Here is a 24,793-nt window from a genome sequence, read left to right as displayed (position 1 = left end):
GCCTTTCCGCTGTTCAGACCAGCGCAGAAAGCTAAAAATAGTAAGCTGGTTCAAGCTCATTTTCAATGCAAAGGCACTTAAGGAAAACAAGATAACTTGACTAGCGAGTAGCCTTCTTTTCTTGCTGTAGCCTCGGCTCCAATGCTGGATCGTTAAGCCTTAATAATAATAATAATAATAATAATAATAATAATAAATTTTATTTATACCCTTCCCTCCCCAGCCAGAGCCGGGCTCAGGGCAGCTAACACCAGTAAAATTGCAGTAAAAACATAATGGTGGGGAACCAATTTAAAATACACGTTAAAATGCAATTTAAAATGCAGCCTCATTTTAAAAGTAGCCCATAGATCAAAAGGGGAGGGAAACATAAGGGTCAGACTAACTAAAGGCCAGGCGGAGCAGCTCTGTCTTACAGGCCCTGAGGAAAGATGCCAAGTTCCGCAGGGCCCTAGTCTCTTGTGACAGAGTGTTCCACCAAGTCGGGGCCAGTACTGAAAAGGCCCTGGGCCCTAGTTGAGACCAATCTAACCACCTTGCAACGTGGGACCTCCAAAGTGTTGTTATTTGTGGACCTTAAGGTCCTCCGCGGGGCATACCAGGAGAGGCGGTTCTGTAGGTACGAGGGTCCTAGGCCGCATACGGCTTTAAGGTCAAAACTAGCACCTTAAACCTGATCCTGTACTCCACCGGGAGCCAATGCAGCTGGTAAAGCACTGGATGAATGTGATCCCATGGCAAGGACCCCATAAGGAGCCTCGCTGCGGCATTCTGCACCCGCTGGAGTTTCTGGGTCAGCTTCAAGGGCAGCCCCGCGTAGAACGAGTTACAATAATCAAGCCTGGAGGTGACCATCGCATGGATCACTGTGGCCAGATCAGGGCAAGAAAGGTAAGGGACCAACTCCTTAATACGGTGGAGATGGAGAGATGCCACCTTTGCTGTGGCTGCAACCTGCGCTTCCATGGGAAGGGAGGCGTCGAAGGTTACACCCAAGCTCTTGACAGAAGGTGCTGGCACTAATTGAAGTTCACACCACACTTTAAACAAGGGAAGTAGTGTCTAGTGGATGGAAAAGGCACGAGTGGGGACTAAGAGGCAGGGTTCAGGTACCCACTATGGGGGGGGGGGGCAGGAATGTAGCTGACCAGGTGATCCCCAGCTGCCCAATAGCAAGGAGCTAGGGAAGCTATGGTTTTCCCAGTAGTGATGTATGGAAGTGAGAGCTGGACCATAAAGATTGCTTTTTTGATGCTTTTGAACTATGGTGCTGGAGGAGACTCTTGAGAGTCCCATGGACTGCAAGAAGATCAAACCTATCCATTCTTAAGGAAATCAGCCCTGAGTGCTCACTGGAAGGACAGATCCTGAAGCTGAGGCTCCAGTACTTTGGCCACCTCATGAGAAGAGAAGACTCCCTGGAAAAGGCCCTGATGTTGGGAAAGATGGAGGGCACAAGGAGAAGGGGACAACAAGGACGAGATGGTTGGACAGTGTTCTCGAAGCTACCAGCATGAGTTTGACCAAGCTGCGGGAGGCAGTGGAAGACAGGAGTGCCTGGCGTGTTCTGGTCCATGGGGTCACGAAGAGTCGGACACAACTAAACGACTAAACAACAACAGGAAAGGTCCATGGCTCAGGGGCAGATCACACACTCTGCACACCCCAGGGCTCCTAGTTCACCTATAGACATCTCCGGATGGGACTGTCAAAGACCTCTGCTAACCAGTGTGCAGGTGATATTGTGTTAGGCGAACCAAGGGCCTGAGACTTGGTAGAAAGGAGCTTTCTGGGTTCCTGTTCTAGTCATGTCCAGAACAACCTTCTTTCCAAGCAGCGCGGTTTAATTTCATCTGCACTGTCCATAATTCAGCCCCCAGGAAGGTGCCAGTCTTTCCAGGTTCCTGAGTTGAGTCTTGCTCTATACCTAAAAGACAGGACCGGAGGTGCAGTTAGTCTGCCCGGCGCCTGAGTCTTATTCATTTCTTTTACTTATTGCATTTATGCCCCCACTTTTCTTCTTCTTTTGTGTATAATTTTTATTAAATTTTCTGAGAATATTCATTTAAACGACTTTAAAAGGTCAATGACTTCCCTTCTTCTCTTTCCATGGTTCATTTTGCATAACATAAATCCCTGCATATTTTACATAAACTAAACCGTTCAGTATACCATTATTACAACCATCAAAACTTGTACTGGCTGTTGAATTTATTTTAATACTGCCAACGTTTTCAAGTGTACACAATCCCCCCCCCCATATATTCAATAAACATTTTCCAATCTCCTTTAAACGTATGTTCTTCTTGTTCTCTTATTCTATAGGTTAAATCTGCAAGCTGCACATGTTCCATCAGTTTAAGTTGCCATTCTTCGTTAGTTGGGACCTCGCTTGTTTTCCATTTTGGGGCTGGCAAAACACAGGGCGCAGTAGTGGAATACATTTAATAGTATTTTTTGACACCTGGGAATTTCCCTCTGAATTATCCCCAACAGAAAGGATTCTGGGTTTTTTGGAAAGGTACTTGAACCCCCCCCCCCCAATTCATTATATATCATTTCCTAATACTCTTTTACCCTTCCTGTTCCCCCACTCCTCAAACTGGCTCTTGCATTGAGAGTGTTGGGTATAAGCAACCTGTATACCTGAAGGAGCGTCTCCACCCTCATCGTTCAACCTGGACACTGAGAAGTGAAGTTACAGTGAACCAGGCAGAAGGCCTTCTCGGTAGTGGCGCCCGCCCTGTGGAACGCCCTCCCATCAGATGTCAAGGAAATAAACAACTATTTGGCGTTTTGAAGACATTTGAAGGCAGCCCTGTTTAGGGAAGTTTTTAATGACTGGTGTTTTCATGTATTTTTAATCCCTTGTTGGAAGCCGCCCAGAGTGGCTGGGGATGGGCAGGGTATAAATATTATTATTATTATTATTATTATTATTATTATTATTATTAATCACTTAGGATGAGGAGGGAGAGAGACGAGAAACAACCTGTGGACTTGAGGCATCTGATCAAGGCCTGTATTTTAAAATGAGCTTAAAGATATATTTGCAAATGTTTGTATGTTTCATGCCAGGCAGAAACCAGCTGGCTAAGTACTCTGGCAGTTGTTTTTCTTCCTGCTCTCCTGAACAAGGCCCCCCCCTGATTTATAGCAGTAGCAGGAGACAAGTTTCTCAAAGTTGTAAAAGGGAATTACAGGTTGGGAGCAAAGGTTATACTGACCCTACATATTACAGAATACAATCAAGCTGCAAAAACACTAATTAAGAGTTGGTAAATAGTAAGATTTATTGTTTAACAGAAAATAATACCATGTGCCTCTCATCAGATTCTAGCCATATTTCCCCAAGGTTTAAGGTATCCTGAGAAAGTTAAAGGGCAATAAATTTTGGGAAGGGCTAATGGGAAAAGCAGCTGGCTGGGAAAGGGGGGTGTAAACTGAAGAGGCTTCTTTTTATTGAGTTCCTTTTTACTTTGCAAAGGCCTTTTCTTCTAAAAAGCTATCTATGTTATGTATGAGATTTATTGGCTTAATGTAATTATGCAAAGGATTTAGAAAGTAAGAAATGTTAGATTCTTATGGTTAGATTCTTATTTCATTGATGGTGTGTGAGAATGTGAACCCAAGATCTCTGTTTAGATAGAATTTAATACCATGAGCCATTTGTTTTAGTCATTTGTTTTGGAATGCAGGGGCAAAAGGTGATCTGGTAATTAAGGTGCCTTGTTGAGGCAAATGTAAGATATGGCTACTTGTCTGCCATTTATGGATAGAAGGAAATATAGCTCTTTGTCTCCCATAAAAGGTAATAGGAAATGGGTGTATCTTTTATGATTGGTTCTAGCAAACAGCCAATAGGAATTTCAACCAGACTGATTGGACAGAGGCAGCCAAAGTAGGAGCAAGGGGGCTGGGCTGAGGAAATATAAGTGCTGGCCATCAGGGCTGGAGTGTGCAGAGCTTTGGTAACCATATACCACTGTGTCTATCATTTATTTGTCTGACAAATAAATTATTATTTTAATTGCTCTATTGCTGCGTTGAATATTTCATTCCAGCTAAGCGTTAATCACAAGCAAGGTGCTACAGACTCACCTCTGCATTCTACGAGCTGTGCTCTGAGCTACTGCGGGCCTGATACAGGGCTGAGTCCGATAAAAAGGCCTCAGGTGAGCTAGATTTCCGGTGATGTCGGCTGCCCCGACCTGTAAAAAGATCCAAGAGAGCTTTTTCCTCAAGCCCTGAGCCATACATGGCTGAGCATCTCACCCCTTGCCCCTACCTTTCCTGGTGTCTTCAAATCAAACTAAGCAAGACTTGCCTATTCTAGCACTTTCCTTTCCTTTTGACATCCCCTCCGCCCTTTCCACTAATTGTTATCACCAGAATGGTCGATACACACCTGTCATGGAATTCTACTCAATATTGATCTAGAGCAGAACTCCAACGTATAGTTAGCAGAGTAAAAACTCGAACACGTTGCGGGATTCCCAAAACATAGACGAGAGACAATTGCATTTCATCAAGCAGAGCTGTACTGCTACTGAAGGCAAATGAGCACAATGGTCACAAATCTAATACATTCAGGATTAGCACTGTCCATAAGAAATCCAGTTGCAGCAGACTTAATAAGAGTTGCAAGGGACTGCGAGGGCCATCTAGTCCAACCCCCTGCAATGCAGGAATCTTTTGTCCAACGTCCAATTCTTTCTAATCCGGACCACTGCTGCAACTTACCTTTCATCCTCTGAGACCCCTTCTTGTCACTCCAGATGCTGTTGGTGAAGGAGTTGCGCAGCGTGTTGACAGCTGACCTGTACGGGAGGAAGATACAAGGACCTCCATGTAGATTGCAGGGCAGAAACATGACCCACCCATTCATGGGTCTTCATTCCCCTTTGGTAGCTAGTATGGGAAATAAACTCTGCAGGCTAAACCCAGGCTCTCGATCACCGTGGTCACCAACGTCTAGCTCAGGGGTTCTTAACCTTGGGGCCGTGGCTAGGCCTCAGAGGGGCCATGAACTGGGTACAACCCCCCCCCATTTGCTTTCTTTCCTATTCTTTCTGCATCCTTGCGTGCATTTTTTTGTGACCCATGGCTTGCATCAGGTTCTCAAAGGAGTCTGTGACCCAAAAAAGATTAAGAACCACTGATCTAGTTGATCCCTCAGACCCAGACGACTTTACATTTTCATAGAGAAATCCAAGGTATGTATGTTGTAATGTAAAAACAGTAACTAGCTTCTATCTATCTATCTATCATCTATCTATCTATCTATCTATCTATCATCTATCTATCTATCATCTATCTCTATCTGATGCATGTGTGTGGGAGAAAACTGAGCCTTTCGTTTCCAGATATGTGTACACATTGATCCAAAATACAGGCAGATCTTTATGCGGAATTTGGATCTGCGTGTATGAAAATGTGAGGAGCAGAGGTGGAACTTCCTCGTACAGGAAATTCAAGTCCTGTGTCTCATCAGCCTACAGAGTTGAACAAGGGACACAACACCAAAGTCCAGAAAAGTTGAAGAGGGAGGGCTGTCCTTTCACCCCTCAAGGCAGCTCATATGGGCACGAAACAGAAGGACAGGGCAGGCTGAAGCTTTACAAAGTGTTTAGTGTGGGATTTCTTGACAGGAATCCCCAGATGGTGTACTTACCAGATATTGTTCAGCTCTTCAGTCACAGGCTTATTATCTGCAGGTTCTAAGGCATCGCCTGCTGTTCTGCACTTCAGCTGGCCCAGGAACTAGGAAGACCAGGGAAGGATACAAGTAAGGAACAAAACTGGGAGGACGGCAGCCAGCAGCTACCGTATTTTTCGCTCTATAGGACGCACCCAACCATAGGACGCACCTTGTTTTAGAGGGGGAGAGCAAGAAAAAAAATTCTCCCCCTCTCTGCTCAGCGCCCCTTCAGCGAAGCAGCAGGAGAAACGGAGCCCCTTCCATTTTTCCTCCCACTTGGCTGAAGGGGCGCTGCGCAGCTCTCCCTCTCTGCTGAAGCCAGGAGAGTCTTGCTCTCCTGGCTTCAGTGAAAAGAACCTGAAGCCTCCGGAGTGCAGCACGAGTTCCCACTGCGCTCCAAAGGCTTCAGGCGGCTATCCCTGAAGCCTGGAGAGCGAGTGGCGTCAGTGCGCACCGACCCCTCTCACTCTCCAGGCTTCAGCGAAAGCAACGCGAAGCCAAGGAGCGCAGAGGGAGCGCTCCCTCTGCGCTTCGGAGGCTTCGCGTTGCTATCGCTGAAGCCAAGGAGCCTGCATTTTCTCCATAGGACGCAAACACATTTCCCCTTAATTTTTGGAGGGGAAAAAGGGCGGCCTATAGAGCTAAAAATATGGTATTTCCTGCTGTCCAGTAGGGGTGCTCCAAGGAGGCAAATCTTTAAAAAAGGTAGTATAGACACTGACAACAGGGAAACAGTGGCTTGTGAGTGCTGCAATTGGAGAACAGCCTTTACCAAAGGCTTTGAAGACGCTCAAACTCAGGAAGAAAGGGAGAAATGTGCTAAGAGGAAGGCACGCTTGGCAAACCCTCACCGTGATCAACTCCCACCCAAAAACCTATGTCCCTACTGTGGAAGGATGTGTGGATCCAGAATTAGCCTCCACCGTTACTTACAGACTCACTGTTAGAACCATGTTTATGGAAGACAATCTCTCTCTTTTTTTTAAATAATATTTATTAGAAGTTTAAAAGTTACACAAAAAGGAAAAAAAGGAGAAAAGAGAAAAAAAGAATAAAAAATTACATAGAAAAAAAGCAAAAAAACACAATACATCAAAACACACACACACAAAAAACAATACATAAAAAACACAATACATCAAAATCCTTGTCTTTCATTAACTTATTTCCTCGACCTCCTCACACCTCCCATTTTTGTATTCCAGTTGTTAATTATATCAGCAAATCCTTTCCGTCTTTCACTGCTTTCTATCTTTTAGTTACCTTAATTTATTTTTACCTTATCATCAAAACCTTAAAGTTTATTTATACCTAACTCCTTATAATATTTCTACTAAAGTCATGTGATTTCATTCCAACATTTCCCAACATTCATTAATTTTACAATATTGTAAAATTAAAAGACAATCGCACTCAGCTACGAGTGATCACCAAAGAAGAGACGCTTCAAGGAGGAGCATGAATTTCTCAGGCTTATTGCCACAAGATCCATGGCCTGGATGGCCACACATCGAACAGGACACAAGTGTTGTGTGATCCATACGACACACACTTCGTCCCCCATCAAAGGAGCCGGCGCTTCCCTGTTTTCCTATTCAGCTCCTATTCATCTGGGTCAGAGATCTCCATCTTTGGGTCTCTAGGATCCTCAGAACCCCAGGTGGCCGCTTAGCCTCGGACACTACCTCACAGATGACCTATTGAAATTAATGAACCTATGTTAATCACAGCTGTTACCGTATTTTTCGCACCATAGGACACACTTTTTCCCCTTCAAAAATGAAGGGGGAATGTGTGTGCGTCCTATGGAGCGAAGACAGCATAGCCCCGCGACCCTCTGCCTGCTGGAGAGGTGACGCGCCGCTATGGCGCCACCTCTACAGCAGGGAGAGCGCGCACGGGGCTAAAGAAGCCCTGCTTACCCTCTCCCGGCTGGAGAGGTGACACGCAGCTATTGCAGCAGCCTCTATAGCCGTGCGCCACCTCTCCAGCCAGGAGAGCGCGCGCGGGGCTAAAGAAGACCCCCGCGACCCTCTCCCAGCTGGAGAGGTGACACACAGCTATGGCAGGAGCCTCTATAGCTGCGTGCCACCTCTCCAGCTGGGACAGCGCGCATGGGGCTAAAGAAGCCCCCCGCGACCCTCTCCCGGCTGGAGAGGTGCCATGCGGCTATGGCAGGAGCCTCTATAGCCGCGCGCCTTTGCGCTGCTCCCCAACCTGCTCTTTGGGGCTGGGGGTGGGCTTCCCCCCGCCAGCCCCAAAGAGCAGGTCGAAAGGAACCTGAAGCCTGGGGAGTGAGAGGGGTCGGTGCGCACCGACCCCTCTCAATCTCCAGGCTTCCAAGGTAGCCGCCTGAAGGCGTCTGAACGCACCTTAAACGGCACCTTGTTTTAGAGCGGGAAAACAAGAGGGGGGAAATTCTCCCCCTCTCTGCGCAGCGCCTCCTGCTGCTTCCCTGAAGGGGCGCTGGGCAGAGAGGGAGAGAATTTTTTTTTCTTGTTCTCCCCCCTCTAAAACAAGGTGCGTCCTATTGTCCGGTGCGTCCAATGGTGCGAAAAATACGGTAATTTATTTGAGTCTGCCCTGAGCAAGTTAGTTGAACACAACCCATTAATCTACAGTTGAAGGCAATGGGGTGTTGCTTCCTTTGATGCAGACTTGTGCAACAAACAGCACCGGCTCCTTGCAGAGGTCCAACAAACAAACCCACCTCTCGATGCTGGAATTCTCAGGAGAAGCTACTCACCTTGGTGCACTTCAGCTGATTCGCCTGCATTTTCTTAATGCTGACCAGGTTCCTGGTGATATCAACCTCCTGGTCCTCTACGGTAAGAGTCCAAACACACTTGGGTCAAGATTTCTCCCTCTGCATTTCAACATTTCTGTTTCTTGCCCAGGAACTGTGCACCCACGCCCTCCTTCTGCCAGCTAGACCCTGCAAAATCCACTTCCGTCCTACGAAGGAGGTGGAGTTGTGCAGTGGGTGGAGGCCAGCCCCACGCGATTGGGGGGATTCCTGGCCGCGTCACCCCCCTGGCCGGCCAATCGGCTGGTTCAGGGAGCATGGCCTGCCCTATAAAGGCAGGACGCGCCGGCTGGGGATCTCCCTCTTTGCTGCTCATCAGCTGTTCTGGTTTCCCATCCTCTTGCCCTGTAAGGTTTTTCATTCATTGACCTTGCTATGGACCTTGGTTGGTCGCTGTTGAGGGGCCTGGTAGGAATTTTTTCCACTTGGCAAATTGGCACCAGCCACTTGGTTTTCGACTACCTCGTAGCAAATCCTCACAACTTTCTGGGGTTGGCAGTTAGGCATTGGTATAGTTCTGTAGATGGAAGAGGGGAGATAACGCCATCACCTGCCCCACATATTGAAGGGTAGTCTGTTAAAGGATTCCGGGGGGCATGGCCTTGTCTGAAGCATAGGGAGGTGAGGGCCTAAGGCACGCCCCCTAACGGTGACTCCGGGGGAGTTCCTAGCTGATGTGCATGCCTAAGCCAATACAGTAGTACCTTGGGTTACATACGCTTCAGGTTACAGACTCTGCTAACCCAGAAATAGTACCTTGGGTTAAGAACTTTGCTTCAGGATGAGGACAGAAATCGTGCTCCAGCGGCACGGAAGCAGCAGGAGGCCCCATTAGCTAAAGTGGTACTTCAGGTTAAGAACAGTTTCAGGTTAAGAACAGACCTCTGGAATGAATTACGTTCTTAACCCGAGGTACCATCATCACCTGTAACCAATAAAGTTGTGACATTTTTTAGCCCATTAAACTTAATACTTGTGCCATGTGTCATTATTTCCATGGGGGGGGGGGACTCACCACGCAACAGCCACATCCAAGACCCCCAGCTGGCAGTAGAGGCCTGAAGGTTTCTGGAGTCTGGTGCCGCAAGGACCCCTTGCTTGCGCTCTACTAGATGCAAAGGGGTGGAGTGCGCTTAACCCAGAGGGTCACCAATGTACCCATCAATGCCTGCTATGGTGCCCGCCAAGGTCTCAGCAAATAGCCCCTTCAAATTCAATGATGCACAAGAGGTTGCTTGCTCTCAGCTCCTGCTTGCATTGGCTGGCCTCTCCTGCACCAAACTTTCCCCGTTAAACATGCCCACATTTCATTGGATTCTGGGATTGGACACTCATCTTCCCGTTCATTTGGAACTGGGCAGAGGGGCAAAGAGAGGTGCAAATGATATACAATGAATTGAAAAAGATGTTCAAAATACCGTATTTTTTGCTCTATAAGACTCACTTTTTCCCTCCTAAAAAGTAAGGAGAAATGTGTGTGCGTCTTATGGAGCGAATGTAGGCTGTGCAGCTATCCCAGAAGCCAGAACAGCAAGAGGGATTGCTGCTTTCACTGCGCAGCAATCCCTCTTGCTGTTCTGGCTTCTGAGATTCAGAATATTTTTTTTCTTGTTTTCCTCCTCCAAAAACTAGGTGCGTCTTGTGGTCTGGTGCGTCTTATAGAGCGAAAAATACGGTAACTTTTATTAAAAACAACAACCTAGAAGCTTTTGTTTTGGGAATTATAGGGACAGAACTATCTAAATTGTATAGAAATCTACATCAGCAAGAATGCTACTTGCCCAAAAATGGAAAGAAGGAAGAAGTCCCAGCAAAGGAAGAATGGATACAAAAACTTCTGGAATATGCAGAAATGGTGAAACTTACCGGAGGAATAAGAAATCAAGATAACCAACTTTTTTATCAAAGAATGGAAATGGTTGATTGAATATTTACAGATAAATTGTAAACAGATAAAAACATTAGCAGGATTATTGTAATAACCTGCAGTTTTATAAGAGTATAATTAAATGAGCAAGATAAATGAATTTGCATATGCAGAAGGTATTAAAAAATAAATTTAAGGAACCGCAGAAAGAGGGCGAAGGAAGTCAAATTTTGAAATGATAAATTGATTGTAAAACTAATAAAATGTATAAATTTGAAAAAAACAAAACAAAAACACAACTCCTCTCCGAGAGTGAATGTGAAGATGGTGGTGGCAGTTGACGTAGGTCTCCCCCCCCCCCTTTGGTGGTGGGGCTACATCGTTCTTTTAGAGGTGGCAGCCATTTTGGGACGGGCTCCCCATAGCGCTTCCTCAGAATTCCCAAAATTCCCACCCGCTGGTCCCTAGCTTAGCCCTTCTCTAGAAAGCAGAACAGCTATAGCAAGGGAGGGGAGGCAGGCCTGCCTGAATCTTGACACACATATACAAGAACCTAGTAGACAACATGGGATTTGTGTCATTCAAATCATGCCAGCATCAACATACCGTATTTTTCGCTCTATAGGATGCACTTTTCCCCCTCCAAAAATGAAGCGGAAATGTGTGTGCGTCTTATGGAGCGAATGCAGGCTCCTTGGCTTCAGCGATAGCAACGCGAAGCCTCCAAAGCGCAGAGGGAGAGCTCCTCCCATGTTCCAGAGGCTTTGTGTTGCTTTCGCTGAAGCCGCCTGAAGCCCCCGGAGCGCAGGGAACTCCCGCTGCGCTCCGGGGGCTTCAGGCAGCTATCCGCAAGCCTTCGGAGCGCAGCAGGAGTTCCCAACACGCTCCAAAGGCTTGCGAATAGCCGCCTGAAGAGCGAGAGGGGTCGGTGCACACCGATCCCTCTTGCTCTCCAAGCTTTGCTTTGCTGGAGAGGCGCTGCACAATTTCCCCTCTCTGCGGAGCCCCTTCAGCGAAGGAGGAGGAGAAATGGAAGGGGCTCTGTTTCTCCTGCCGCTTCGCTGAAGGGACGCTGAGCAGAGAGGGGGAGAATTTTTTCCCCTGTTCTCCCCCTCCTATGGTCCGGTGCGTCCTATAGAGCGAAAAACACAGTAGTTTCCCCTTTGTTAAAGTCACTGGTGGTTTAACAACAATCCTCAGACTTAGGAAATACAGTTCCAATCAAGGAAGAGTGGCAGATAAAATTAACGAACTATGCTGAATTGGCAAATCTTACAGGAAGAATTAGGAGCCAGGAAGAATCAAACGGCCTCGGTCCAGTTAATCTGAAGGAGCGTCTCCACCTCCATCGTTCTGCCCGGACACTGAGGTCCAGCTCCGAGGGCTTTCTGGCGGTTCCCTCACTGCGAGAGGCCAAATTACAGGGAACCAGGCAGAGGGCCTTCTCGGTAGTGGCGCCCACCCTGTGGAACGCCCTCCCATCAGATGTCAAAGCGATAAACAACTACCTGACATTCAGAAGACATCTGAAGGCAGCCCTGTTCAGGGAAGTTTTTAATATGTGACAATTTAGTGTATTTTTCATCTTTGTTGGAAGCCGCCCAGAGTGGCTGGGGAAACCCAGCCAGATCGGCGGGGCACAAATAATAAATTATTATTATTACTATAAACTTTAATAAAGAATGGGGGAGGTATATAATGCACTTGAAAAACTATTGTAAATAGTTATTGGTATCTGAAGAAGTGTGCATGCACACAAAAGCTCATACCAATAACAAACTTAGTTGCTCTCTAAGGTGCCACTGGAAGGAATTTTTTTATATTGTAAACAACGACATTTATTAGTAGGTATGACAGAAAAGCTGTATTAAAATTTGAAGTATGAATGAGGACTTGTAACATTTTGAGTTAGTGAAGAGATGCAGAATGAAAATTAAAACATACGGGTCTATAAAAAGGGGGGAGAGAAGTCAAAGGGAAAATGATGTTTGTATTTTGTTTCTTTTTTGTTGTAAAATTGAAAACGCAAAAATAATTTTAAAAAATAAAATAGCAGCCTTTTCAGACCCAGGATTGAATTTGTTCTAACATGTTGTGGGGGACCCACATCTCAATGACCCCCTGACACCCCTTTTGAAGGGTGATTATGCTGCTACTGCAACCTACCTTAGGCCTACTAGCAAAGATATGGGACACATCCAACTCCCACTGTTATGTACTGAAGTTCTCACCCTGGGCCAGCAGGGGGATACTGTAGATAGTTTTCACTGAGGTCCACGTCAGTTATTTTAGGCGGGAAACCCTGGGTTGTTGTTGCTACAATGTTGACAGCCGGCTGCCTATAAAAGTAGGCCGGCTGAGCTGTTTGCTGTTCAGTACTGTTCCAGCTTACAAAATAAAGAGCTGCTTTGGAGAAATCGCTGTGTCGTCTGCCATGTCTACCCACTATTCAACACCCACCCTCCTTGACCATTGGCTGGGCCTGAAGGGAGGTGGATCTCAAAATCTGCTGGTTCCCCATCCTTGCCCTAGTGGATCCTGACTTGAAGGCGGAAGGGAGGCTGTGCCAAGAGTCTCAATGTCTGGGGTCTCGACATTGGTCACAATTCTCCTAAGCAAACCTGAGATATGTAGAACTGGGGGGACGGGGAACCTCCTGCAAGGGGAACAATTAATTTAAAAACCACATTCCAAAGGTCAACCGCTGATGTTACAAAATCAAATGGAAGACAGGCGAATGAGAGAGTTCACCGCTGAGGACGAGACGAGATTAAGCAAGAGTGTTAAATTAAAGGAAATCTTTCTAATTAAAAGGAGCAGCTCGGCGATAGAACAAGTCGCTTTGGGAGGCTGGGAAAGTCTCCTTCCTCCAAGATTTTTAAAGCAAAGGTTGCAAAAGGTCCAGAGAAAGCTTTTAAGTCTATAAAATATTCAGTTGTAGGAGGGAGAGTTTGGCTGAATGAACACATGTGGACTTGGGAGATTTTAATTCTATTACCCTAGTTGAGTGGGGAGGGCAAAGACCCTTCCCCTCTATATACCCTGAAGGTGGCCCAGCAGACAGAGTTAGGCTTGAGTCCAAAGCCATTCACATTTGCCACCTGCTCAGATTGTGGGAGGATAACGGAGGGTCTGCTATAGAGGAAGATTCTGGATGGCTTGAGTTTGCAGAAGGTAAGGAATGCTGGCTGGATTCAAGTAAAGAGCCCAACTAGCAGTCAGAAGCAGCAGATCCTTCCACTAGTGCAAAGGAGCTTTCCTCCTCTCTCCTCCTCTGTACCTCCCCCCCCCCAATATATATATATATAAAGGTAAAGGGACCCCTGACCATTAGGTCCAGTATTGGCCAACTCTGGGGTTGCGGAGCTCATCTCGCTTTATTGGCCAAGGGAGCTTCCAGGTCATGTGGCCAGCATGACTAAGCCGCTTCTGGTGAACCAGAGCAGTGCAGGTAAACGCCGTTTACCTTCCCGCCAGAGCGATACCTATTTATCTACCTGCACTTTGACATGCTTTCGAACTGCTAGGTTGGCAGGAGCAGGGACCAAGAACGGAAGCTCACCCTGTTGCAGGGATTCGAACTGCTGACCTTCTGATCGGCAAGTATTGGTGCTGTGGTTTAACCCACAGTGCCACCCGTGTGTGTGTGTGTGTGTGTGTATACACACATATATATATAATTAAATTTTCTAATTTACATTTCAAAATATTCATTTAAACAACCTTAAATCAATGACTTCCCTTCTTCTCTTTCCGTGGTTCATTTTGCATACCCAACATCCCTGCATATTTTACATGAACTAAACCATTCAGTAATCCATTGTTACATCCATCAAAAGTTATTTACACTGTTGAATTTATCTTAATGCTGCCAACGTTTCAAATGTACACTATTTTCACCCATATATTCAGTAAACATTTCCCAGTCTTCTTTAAACGTATATTCTTCTTGTTCTCTTATTCTATGGGTTAAATCTGCAAGCTGCACATGTTCCATCAGTTTAAGTTGCCATTCTTCTTTAGTTGGGACATCACTTATTTTTCATTTTTGGGCTGGCAAAACACAGCTGACACCTGGGAATTTCCCTCTGAATTATCCCCAACAGAGTGGACCCTGGGTTTTTGGAAAGGTACTTCTAAACATTTTTTCCAATTCATTATATATCATTTCCCAATACTCGTTTACCCTTCCTGTTCCCCTACTCCTCAAACTGGCTCTTACATAGAGTGTGTTGAGTATAAGCAACCTTGCATGGCTCCAGCCAGCAGAGGGTAGGGTTCCAGGGCTCAGCAAACTTTTTCAGCAGCAGGCTGGTCCACTGTCCCTCAGACCTTGTGGGGGGCCAGACTGTATTTTGAAAAAAAAACATATGAACGAATTCCTATGCCCCACAAATAACCCAGAGATGCATTTTAAATAAAAGGACACATTCTACTCATGTAAAAACACGCTGATTCCTGGACCGTCTACGGGCCAGATTTAGAAGGCGATTGGGCTGGATCCGGGCCCCGGGCCTTAGTTTGCCTACCCATGGTTGAGATTAACAGATAGTCAAGGCAAATACAGTGGTGTCCCACAAGACGAATGCCTTGCAAGACGGAAAACCCACTAGACGAAAGGGTTTTCCGTTTTGGAGGTGCTTCGCAAAACAAATTTCCTATGGGCTTGCTTTGCAAGACGAAAATGTCTTGCGAGTTGCTGCGATTTTTTTCTGCTCCCCACCCCCTTTTTCTAAGGCACTAAACTGCTAATAGCCTTTTAGCAGCTAATCCGCTAATCCCTTAAACCTTTAATAGCCGCTAATAGCCGCTAACCGCTAATAGCACTAATCCGCTAATGGGGTTGCTTCACAAGACGAAAAAACCGCTAGACGAAGAGACTCGCGGAACGGATTCTTTTCATCTTGCGAGGCACCACTGTACACTGTGTGCTGTCCCACTAAACACCTAAGCTACTCTCCTTCCTTCTGCGTGTTCTCTCTCTCTCTCTCTCTCTCTCTCTCTGCTGCACAAGGGAACCTGGAAACCTCCTCCCACAATCCAGACTCAGAATCCAAAGCCATCCTTGCAAATATTTATTTATTCGTTCATTTAATATAAAGCACAGTCAAACCTTGGTTGTTGAATGCAATCCATTCCAGAAGCCCATTTGGCTTCCGAAACGTTCGACAACCGAGGCACAGCTTCCGATTCGTTGCAGGAGCTTCCTGCACTCAAGCAGAAGCCGCGTCAGACGTTCGGCTTCAAAAAAACATTTGAAATCCAGAGCGTTTTCGTCTGGGTTTTCGGCATTCAGGAGCCAAAACGTTCCAAAACAGAGCCTTTGGGCAACCGAGGTTTGACTGTAACAGGAAGTAAAGAACCCTTTTCCCCCTTTACAAATAGGACCCTTGCTTAATTTATTTTACCCTTTTTAGCAGTGCTAGTGATGTGTGAATGGGTTAGCTCCGGTTTCCAAGCTTCTTTTTTCTTTCTCTGATACACACACACACACACACACACACACACACATACATATGCAGTGGTGCCTCGCAAGACAAAAAGAATCCGTTCCGCGAGTCTCTTCGTCTAGCAGTTTTTTTGTCTTGCGAAGCAACCCCATTAGCGGATTAGCGCTATTAGCGGCTTAGCGGCTATTAAAGGCTTAAGGGATCAGCGGATTAGCTGCTAAAAGGCTATTAGCAGCTTAGTGCCTTAGAAAAAGGGGGTGTGGAGCGAAAAAAAATCGCACGAACTCGCAAGACATTTTCGTCTTGCGAAGCAAGCCCATAGCAAGTTCTGCGAAGCACCTCCAAAACGGAAAACCCTTTCGTCTAGCGGGTCTTCCGTCTTGCGAGGCATTCGTCTTGCGGGGCACCACTGTACAGTGGTGCCTCGCAAGACGAAATTAATTCGTTCCACGAGTTTTTTCTTCTTGTGAATTTTTCGTCTTGCGAAGCACGGTTTCCCATAGGAAATGCATTGACGGTTTCCCATAGGAATGCATTGACGGTTTTAAGAAAAAGGCGCAAGACGTTTTCGTCTTGCGAAGCAAGCCCATAGGGAAATTCGTCTTGCGAAGCAACTCAAAAAACAACAACCTCTTTCGTCTTGTGAGTTTTTCGTCTTGTGAGGCATTCGTCTTGCGAGGTACCACTGTACATATACATATATACACAGAGAGTCATATCTCGGGTTACAAACGCTTCAGGTTGCGCATTTTCAGGTTACGGACGCGCTGAAACCTGGAAGTACAGGAACGGGTTACTTCCGGGTTTCAGGACTCGGGCATGCGCAGAAGCACTAAATCGCTCTCTGCACATGCGCAGAAGCGCCGAATCGCGACCCGCACGTGCACAGACGCGGCGCTGCGGGTTGCAAACACTGCGGGTTGCGAACGTGCCTCCCGCACAGATCACGTTCGCAACCCGAGCATCCAGTGTGTGTATGTGTGTGTATTATAAGCCAACTCATTTTATTTTTGAAACCTAGGAGGGAAGGAGGAGAGGGGGGAACGCTACGGGTGCTGCAAAGGACACAAGGGAAATGAGCGGAGCAGCTACATACTCAGTTTCTGATGAATGCGCCGCAGTTCGCCCTGCACGGCTTCCAGCTCCTCCCAAAGGAACTTCTTGCTGCAGGTTGAGGGAAGGTGGGTAGGGAGAGGGGGAGAAAAGAAAGAAGGGAGACCTTCAAAACCCAGCAATGGAGACTCACTGAGAAAGTGAGAGAACAACACTCTCTTCCAGCACACTGTCACTCCAATTTGGTCTGTTGAAGGTCTCCAACATAGAATCATAGAATCATAGAGTTGGAAGAGACCACAAGGGCCATCGAGTCCAACCCCCTGCCAAGCAGGAAACACCATCAGAGCACTCCTGACATATGGTTGTCAAGCCTCTGCTTAAAGAACTCCAAAGGAGACTCCACCACACTCCTTGGCAGCAAATTCCACTGTCGAACAGCTCTTACTGTCAGGAAGTTCTTCCTAATGTTTAGGTGGAATCTGCTTTCTTGTAGTTTGGATCCATTGCTCCGTGTCTGCTTCTCTGGAGCAGCAGAAAACAACCTTTCTCCCTCCTCTATGTGACATCCTTTTATATATTTGAACATGGCTATCATATCACCCCTTAACCTCCTCTTCTCCAGGCTAAACATGCCCAGCTCCATGGTGCATGGCACTTGTTCTAGAACTACAACTCCCATCAGCTCCAGCCACTATGGGCATAGTCAAGAATTATGGGAGTTGTAGTCCAACATCTAGAGTTGTAGTCCAACATCTAAAGCATACCACCTTGGTTACATCTGGATTAAGATCATCCACCAAACTCCTTCCACTCCAACCTGACACCTAAGCCTGTTTAGATGTGTCAGTGGGTCTATGGAGACCCAGGTCAGCCAGGGGTGCCCTTCATCAAGTCTTCCTCCCAGTATTTATTTATTTATTTATTGAATTTATATACAGTCCTATACCCTGAGATCTCAGGGCGGTTCATAGAAAAGATCACATTCTATAAAATCAAAATAAAAACAATAACCCAATAACACCCCACCCAAAAAAAGAGCCACATTTTAAAAGGGTGTCAATCTGGTCAACCAAAGGCCTGGTTAAAAGGGAACATTTTTGCCTGGTGCCTAAAGGAGTCTAATGAAGGTGCCAGGTGAACTTCCCTGGGGAGAGCATTCCACAGATGGGGAGCCACTGCAGAAAAGGCCCTGTTCTCGTGTTGCCACCCTCCGCACCTCTCAAGGAAGAGGCACACGAAGGAGGGCCTCAGAAGTTGGTCTCAGGGTCTGGGTAGGTTCATATGGAAAGAGACGGTCCTTGAGGTATTGTGGTCCTGAGCCATTTAAGGCTTTGTAGGTCAAAAGCAGCACTTTGAATTGGGCCCGGAAACTAATTGGCAGCCAGTACAGTCGGGGCAGGATCGGATATGCATTGGACACTGCATTGAGGACTGTGAAATATGACCTCGCACTCCACCCAACAGCCCCTTCCCTCTTCTCCCACCCCCTGTGTTTTCTCCCACCTCTCGAGGACCTCTTGTGAGAGGTTCTCCATGGAGCTTTCCTTCTCAATCATGGATCCATGGAGTCCTTGGACCTCTCTGGTCATGACTTTCCATACATCCTGGATCCTTTTCTGGATGAGGCTATCAAACATCTCCCCATGAGGTGAGCGGGCAAAAAACTGCACCTCCTCTGGACAGGAAGAGACAAAGGAGTCGTTGGAGCAGAGCTTTCCAAGACCACCAAAGGAGAGGCAGGACAAAATGGCCTGCACTAATCTGAGGAGGCGGCAGGTATGCAGCACACCTTTGATCGACCTGCGCAAGTGTGGGGTTTTGCATCAGGTGCAGAACTTAGTCTGCCAACATTCTTGGCTTTCGTTTTTTTTAATTATTTGGTTTCTTGTCCTTATGGCTGTGGAGAGAAGCTTGAAAATATATTGGTCTTGCTAGGAGAGCTGAGCAGGGTGGACTTCAGGAGGCTACAAAGTTCTTTGTAGAACGGATGCAGAATAGAAGAATTTGGCCTTTCCATCATATTCAAAAATTTGAATAAGATGTAAAAGTATGTTTAATTACTGTTGAAAATGATATGTTAAAAAAACTAATAAAAATTATATTAAAAAAAAAAAAAGAATTTGGCCTTTCCGTGGTGCAGCATTTCAGGTTTTCCTTTTAACAGAGTAGGGTAATTAATTTACAAAATCAGTATCAACAGGCTATATATAGAATTGTGAAGAATACCCAACTCATTAGCACACACTGGAACACAGAGCATGACCTGCGATTAACATGGGACATTGTAATAAGTTACTTTCTTCCAATTGTTCAAAGTCTTAGTCGTTATAGACTTGGGATCCTAAGGAAAACTGCATTAGGAATTTTTCCAGATGGAGTTACACTGAAATGAATGGATATTGCGATCCAGTTCACTTCTGTGGTGTTTCTGTAGAAGGCGTGCAGAAATTTCATAGCCATCAGGACCAGACACATTAAGACACCAAGCTTCATGGGGAATTCTGAACACACAGAATCCCTAAAGGTGATCATCATTCCTCCTTTGCACAGGTAAGTGATGCCCCCTTTGGAGCTATACTAAATACTAAGCAGACCACATTCTGCAAAGCTGTAAGCAGCACCAATGCATTTTAAAGCCATGCTCCAGATTGGCTAGTGCTTACGAGTCTCCACAATTCTTACCTTCCAGCTCCTTGATCCGACCTTGTTGCTGGTTGCTCTCCTGCTCCAACAAGGTGATTGAGTGGCTCAATGCCTGAAAAGCCTGGCAGGGAAACATGGCACAGACAGGGTTAACGCACACAGCCACTGCCTTTGTGTAGTAGTAGTAGTAGGGACATGGGTGGCGCTGTGGGTTAAACCACAGAGCCTAGGACTTGCTGATCAGAAGGTCGATGGTTCGAATCCCTGCGATGGGGTGAGCTCCTGTTGCTCGTCCCTGCTACTGCCAACCTAGCAGTTCGAAAGCACGTCAAGTGCAAGTAGATAAATACCGGTGGGAAGGTAAACGGCGTTTCGGTGCGTTGCTCTGGTTCGCCAGAAGCAGCTTAGTCATGCTGGCCACATGACCTGGAAGCTGTACGCCGGCTCCCTCGGCTAATAAAGTGAGATGAGTGCTGCAACCCCAGAGTTGGTCACGACTGGACCTAATGGTCAGGGGTCCCTTTACCTTTACCTTTAGTAGTAGTAGTAATATTTCATTTATACCCCCCCCCCCCATCTGACTGGGTTGCCCAAGCCACTCTGGGCAGCTTCCAAGACACAAAAACATAATAAAACAATCTGATCCAATACAAAAATCACAATAACTTTAAAATAATCAACTTATATCAAACAAAGCAACATTCAACAATCCATCAGTAAACTAACAGAAACAGTAAAATTAAACACCAGCAAATAATAATTAAACAGTTCAACCGCAATAAAGAATTACCAATCTATAATCAACAGAAGTAACAGCAAGATCACAATGCATAAAATACCGCAAAACCATGTAAAAGGATCAAATTGAGAAACAAAGAAGCACAATTTATAAAACTATTTTTTAAAAAAATATCCCTGAACTCCTCTCTTCCCAGCTGCTGCTGCTGCTGCTGCTGTTCTCAAAGTCATAATCTGGGTGTAGCCTTATTGGAGTTCACCGATTGGGTCTGTGTTGCTCCGGGACAGGAGGAAGGAAGTCAAAATGACACCGAGGTTGCTTCAAAGAAAGAGTTTATTCTGCTCTCCGGATAGCAGAAGGCACCTGTGTGGTGAGTCCACAGCAAGTACAAAGAAATGACAAGTTTCTTTTTAAAAAAAATAATAATAATTTTTATTAATTTACAACAAAAACAAATCATACATTATTTTCACATCCAAATTTTCACAAAATCTTTCTTTTCTGGACTTCCTTCAGCTTTTCCGTAAATCTTTTGTAGTCATTATTGGTTTACGCATTTCTTATATTTGTATTGTCATTGTTTAAACCTTTTTTTTCTCTATTCCCTTTAAACAATACCTCTCACGTTTCACAGTGCTTTTTTAAATCCCTCTAGCGTTATTTGGCCCTCACTTATACTCTCCAGGTATTCAACAAATTTTCCCCAGTCTTCTGTGAACTTTTGGTCTCTTAAGTATCTGATCTTCCCAGTCATTTTATCCAACTCAGCATAGTCTAGCAGCTTCCTTCTCCATTCTTCCATTGTCGGTATTTCCTGTTGTTTCCATTTTTGCGCCAGTAACACCCTTGCAGCTGTCACTGCATATTGTAAGAACTTACTATCCTTTCTCTTTATCTCTTTTCCTAGAATGCCTGACAGAAAGACCTCTGGCTTCTTTGTGAATGTATATTTTAAAATCTTTTTCAATTCATTGTATATCATTTCCCAGAAGCCTTTCACTTTCTTAAATTCCCACCAAAGTAATGACAAGTTTCATGCAGTATATATATCCTCCAGGCATCCTCTCCCCCTTCCCCAGCCACGTCAACTTGTATACGCAGGTTGACATCACATATGTTCCTGCTCTGGTACTCTCAACCATAAAAGGATCTTCCTTCCTGTACTCCTGACCATAAAAGGATCTTCCTCTTTCTACTCTTATCTGGGAAGACGTCATAATCTCCGGGAACACGCTTTTGGCGTTTTTCCCGGACATTGGTCTTGCTCGTATTTTGTGGTCAGCACATAAGATAAAGTTCTGACATGTTTTCTTTGTTCCCCTGGAGAGCCAAGGCCATCCCTTGCCTGTCCTGATAAAGGACAGAACTGTTTATGCAGTTGTGTCCTTATTATGGTTTTGCTCAACAGTTCAAGTTTTACGCATTTAAAAGTGCTCTCTTTTGAAATAACAAAAGGGGGAGGGTTTGAGTCAGTTTTAAACTTGCTACACAGAAACCCATTCCTTCATGGGAAAGGCTAGGTGGGGCAAGGCAGGTGGTAATGCCATTGCCTGATGAGGAACAGAAAGTCTCTCTCCTCTGTGTTAGGGTACCAGCGCGGGGGAGAGAAGAGGCTGCAGACTGGAAGACAGCCCTGGATGATTGGCATGAAGACACAGTCCTCTTGTAGTCAAGGTCCTTGACTTCATCACAGAGCAGAGAGAGAACTCTTGCCTTCATGCTCTGCCTGTGAGCTTCCTGGGGGTTATCTGGTAACAACTACTATTACCACTATTATTGTTATTATCATTACCATTATCATTATACTCCACCCATCTGGCTGGGTTTCCCCAGCCACTCTGGGTGGCTAATAGCACATTAAAAATCGCAAAAAATTAGACATTAAAAACTTCCCTAAACAGGACTGCCTTCAGATGTCTTCTAAAAGCCAGATAGTTGTTTATTTCCTTGACATCTGATGGGAGGGCGTTCCACAGGGCGGACACCACTACCGGGAAGGCCCTCTGCCTGGTTCCCCGTAATCTCACTTCTCGCAGTGAGAGAACCGCCAGAAGACCCTTGGAGCTGGACCTCAGGGGGTGGAGACGCTTCTTCAGGTATACTGGGGCCAAGGCCGTTTAGGGCTTTAAAGATCAGCACCAACACTTTGAATTGTGCTCGGAAACGTACTGGGAGCCAATGTAGTTCTTTCAGGACCGGTGTTATACGGTCTTGGAGGCCACTCCCAGTCACCAGTCTAGCAGCCGCATTCTGGATCAGTTGTAGCTTCTGAGTCACCTTCAAAGGTAGCCCCACATAGAGCGCATTGCAGTAGTCCAAGCTGTTGGCCATGTTAGATACATTTTCGATATTAACTGTGGTGGAATAATGTGGGAAAGGTCCCAGATTAAATTCTTCCAAGTCTCCAAGTAGGGCTGGGAATGTTCTTTGCCTGAAACCCTAGAGATTACCTACCTGTTGCTGGAGCCAGTGCTAAGCTCTATGGACCGACCAATTGTCTGGCTCCTTCCCTTTCTACTAAGCCAAAGCTTCCCAACTCCAATGGTTAAATGCCCAGTGCTATCCCAAATGTACCTGGATCAGAAACGAGCATCTTCCACAGCCTTAGCTCCACCCAAGACCTTACCTTGGTTTGAGCATGCAGCTGAGCTTTGATAAGATCCACTTCGTTTTTCACCATCATCTGGGATTCTGGGACCATCACTGCAAGAGAAAGGCAGCAGCTATGCATAAGAAACACCAAGGGTGGAATTCAACATCTGAAGCTCAGGCTGAAGATCAGAAAGCCCAATTCTCTCTTTTTTATATGAAATTATTTATTTGGTTTTTCAAATTAAAATTTTACATATCCAACATACAACATAAAAACAAGAATCCAAAGAATCTCCTGGATTTTCCTCCTCCGCTTTGTTGGTCCTATTGTTAATCATTTCCTCCTGAATCTTTTATGATAATCCAAATCTTTTACATCTCCATTGTAGCCGAAATTCACCATTAAGCTACAAATGTTATGTCAATCTTACTAACAATCTTAGCTGTTTACAGTGGTTTTTAAGATATATTATACTGTATTTTTCGCTCGATAACACGCACCCAACCATAACATGCATGTAGTTTTTAGAGGAGGAAAACAAGAAAAAAAATATTCTAAACGAAACAGTGGATGTATGATTTTTGTGGTTCATGCTGTGGCCACAGACATGTGATCTGACGGTGAGTTTGGGGTAGCCCAATGCAAAAATCCTGAGGATCCATGTGGATTCATGTTTGTAACCACGTTTTTGCACCACTGCAGCCCCAGGGAACAGAGGGTGCGTGGTTTTTTTTGGTGCAAACTGTAGCCATGGACATGCTATGTGATTTGATGGTGAATTTGGGGTGACCCAGTGCAAAAGTCCTGAGGATCCATGTGGATCTGTGCTTTGTAACCACGTTTTAAGTGGGGAGGGAAGGAAAAGCACTCAAGGGACAAGAAGCACGCGTGGAGCAGGCTCTGCTTCTCTCCCTCCTCCCCCACCCCCTTAGCGAGCTGAAAACCTTTGCTGGAGGGACAGAGAGCCTGCTTGCTTTAAAGGAGCCTACTGGACAGGAGCCGCTTACACGAGTGTAAGCGGCTCCTGTCCGGTAGGCTCCTTTAAAGCAAGCAGGTTCTGCTTCTCTCCCTCCTCTTCTTCCGCTGGAAACCACGGAGGAGGGAAGCATTCGCTCCGCAACACGCACAGACATTTCCCCTTACTTTCTAGGAGGAAAAAAAATGCGTGTTATGGAGCGAAAACTACGGTAAATTCCCCCCATTCCTTATTTAAAAAATTGTCTTCCTGATTTCTGGTTCTTCTGGTCATTTTAGCCATTTTGGCATAATCCATCAACTTAATCTGCCATTCTTCTCTGTTAGGGACTTTATCTCCTTTATCTTCCATCGGAAGCCCAATTCTCATTGCAGCTGGAGCCTGGGACTGCAATCCAGAAAGTGTTGGTCCAGCTCTGCTGTTTTCCCTGCTTCCTTCCAGATCACCTCCAAGCGGGAGAGACACTTGGCCTTTCCACATTTATCCCCATTTGATAAATTTGACGTATTGTTTTCGATATGCGCAAATGGCCGCAAATTAAAGGAATTAAATTATCCCCATCACCAGTCAACTAAGTTTCTGCAAGGTCACAAGGCAAAGAGCATCGCTTACCAGTTGGCTTCATAGTAGCTGTCTCAAGCTGGGTCTGGGCGTGCTGCACAAAAAGGAGCAAAATAATAATAATAATAATAATAATAATCACCATCTGCCTCATTCCAATAAGCTAACTCCTTAACAATTGTCCACAAGAACTCCAGACAACCTGGTGGAGGCCTGTGGGATGGAATCAGATGGCCTGGCACCCAGTGCAAGCAGAGGGTTTTCTCTGAAGTTCTGCCAGCAAAGGTACCTCTATTATACAGGATTCCTGATTGAAAAGCCATGCAGTTGTTATCCCTCAATTCATACGCAATGTGTGGGGTGGAGGGAACAGGACTACATACATTAAACCCGCTCTTCCA

General features: G+C 45.7%; 2 protein-coding genes across 3 annotated transcripts in view; both read right to left on the bottom strand.

Moving 5' to 3' along the window:
• PLPPR2 (phospholipid phosphatase related 2) overlaps positions 1–1,813 on the bottom strand; it is a 46,422-nt gene extending 44,609 nt beyond the window's left edge. Inside the window, exon 1 of the mRNA XM_083420462.1 lies at positions 1,684–1,813. The gene's annotated coding sequence lies outside the window, so the exon portion shown is untranslated. The remainder of the gene's footprint in view (positions 1–1,683) is intronic.
• CCDC159 (coiled-coil domain containing 159) overlaps positions 179–24,793 on the bottom strand; it is a 29,553-nt gene continuing 4,938 nt past the window's right edge. For both annotated transcript variants that reach the window (XM_083420514.1, XM_083420515.1), the window contains exons 3-12: positions 24,444–24,486; positions 22,889–22,965; positions 19,563–19,644; positions 18,384–18,555; positions 16,921–16,988; positions 8,448–8,524; positions 5,675–5,763; positions 4,744–4,820; positions 4,102–4,211; positions 179–1,927 (exon numbers count right to left, since the gene is read on the bottom strand). In XM_083420514.1, the coding sequence (XP_083276640.1) occupies positions 4,111–4,211; positions 4,744–4,820; positions 5,675–5,763; positions 8,448–8,524; positions 16,921–16,988; positions 18,384–18,555; positions 19,563–19,644; positions 22,889–22,965; positions 24,444–24,486 (786 nt within the window). In that variant the 3' untranslated portion in view covers positions 179–1,927; positions 4,102–4,110. The remainder of the gene's footprint in view (positions 1,928–4,101; positions 4,212–4,743; positions 4,821–5,674; positions 5,764–8,447; positions 8,525–16,920; positions 16,989–18,383; positions 18,556–19,562; positions 19,645–22,888; positions 22,966–24,443; positions 24,487–24,793) is intronic.

The sequence above is a fragment of the Podarcis tiliguerta genome (genome assembly GCF_965153285.1).
Source record: "Podarcis tiliguerta genome assembly, chromosome: 17".
NCBI classification, from domain to species: Eukaryota; Metazoa; Chordata; class Lepidosauria; order Squamata; family Lacertidae; genus Podarcis; species Podarcis tiliguerta.
This window is presented reverse-complemented; position numbering and strand designations above follow the sequence as displayed.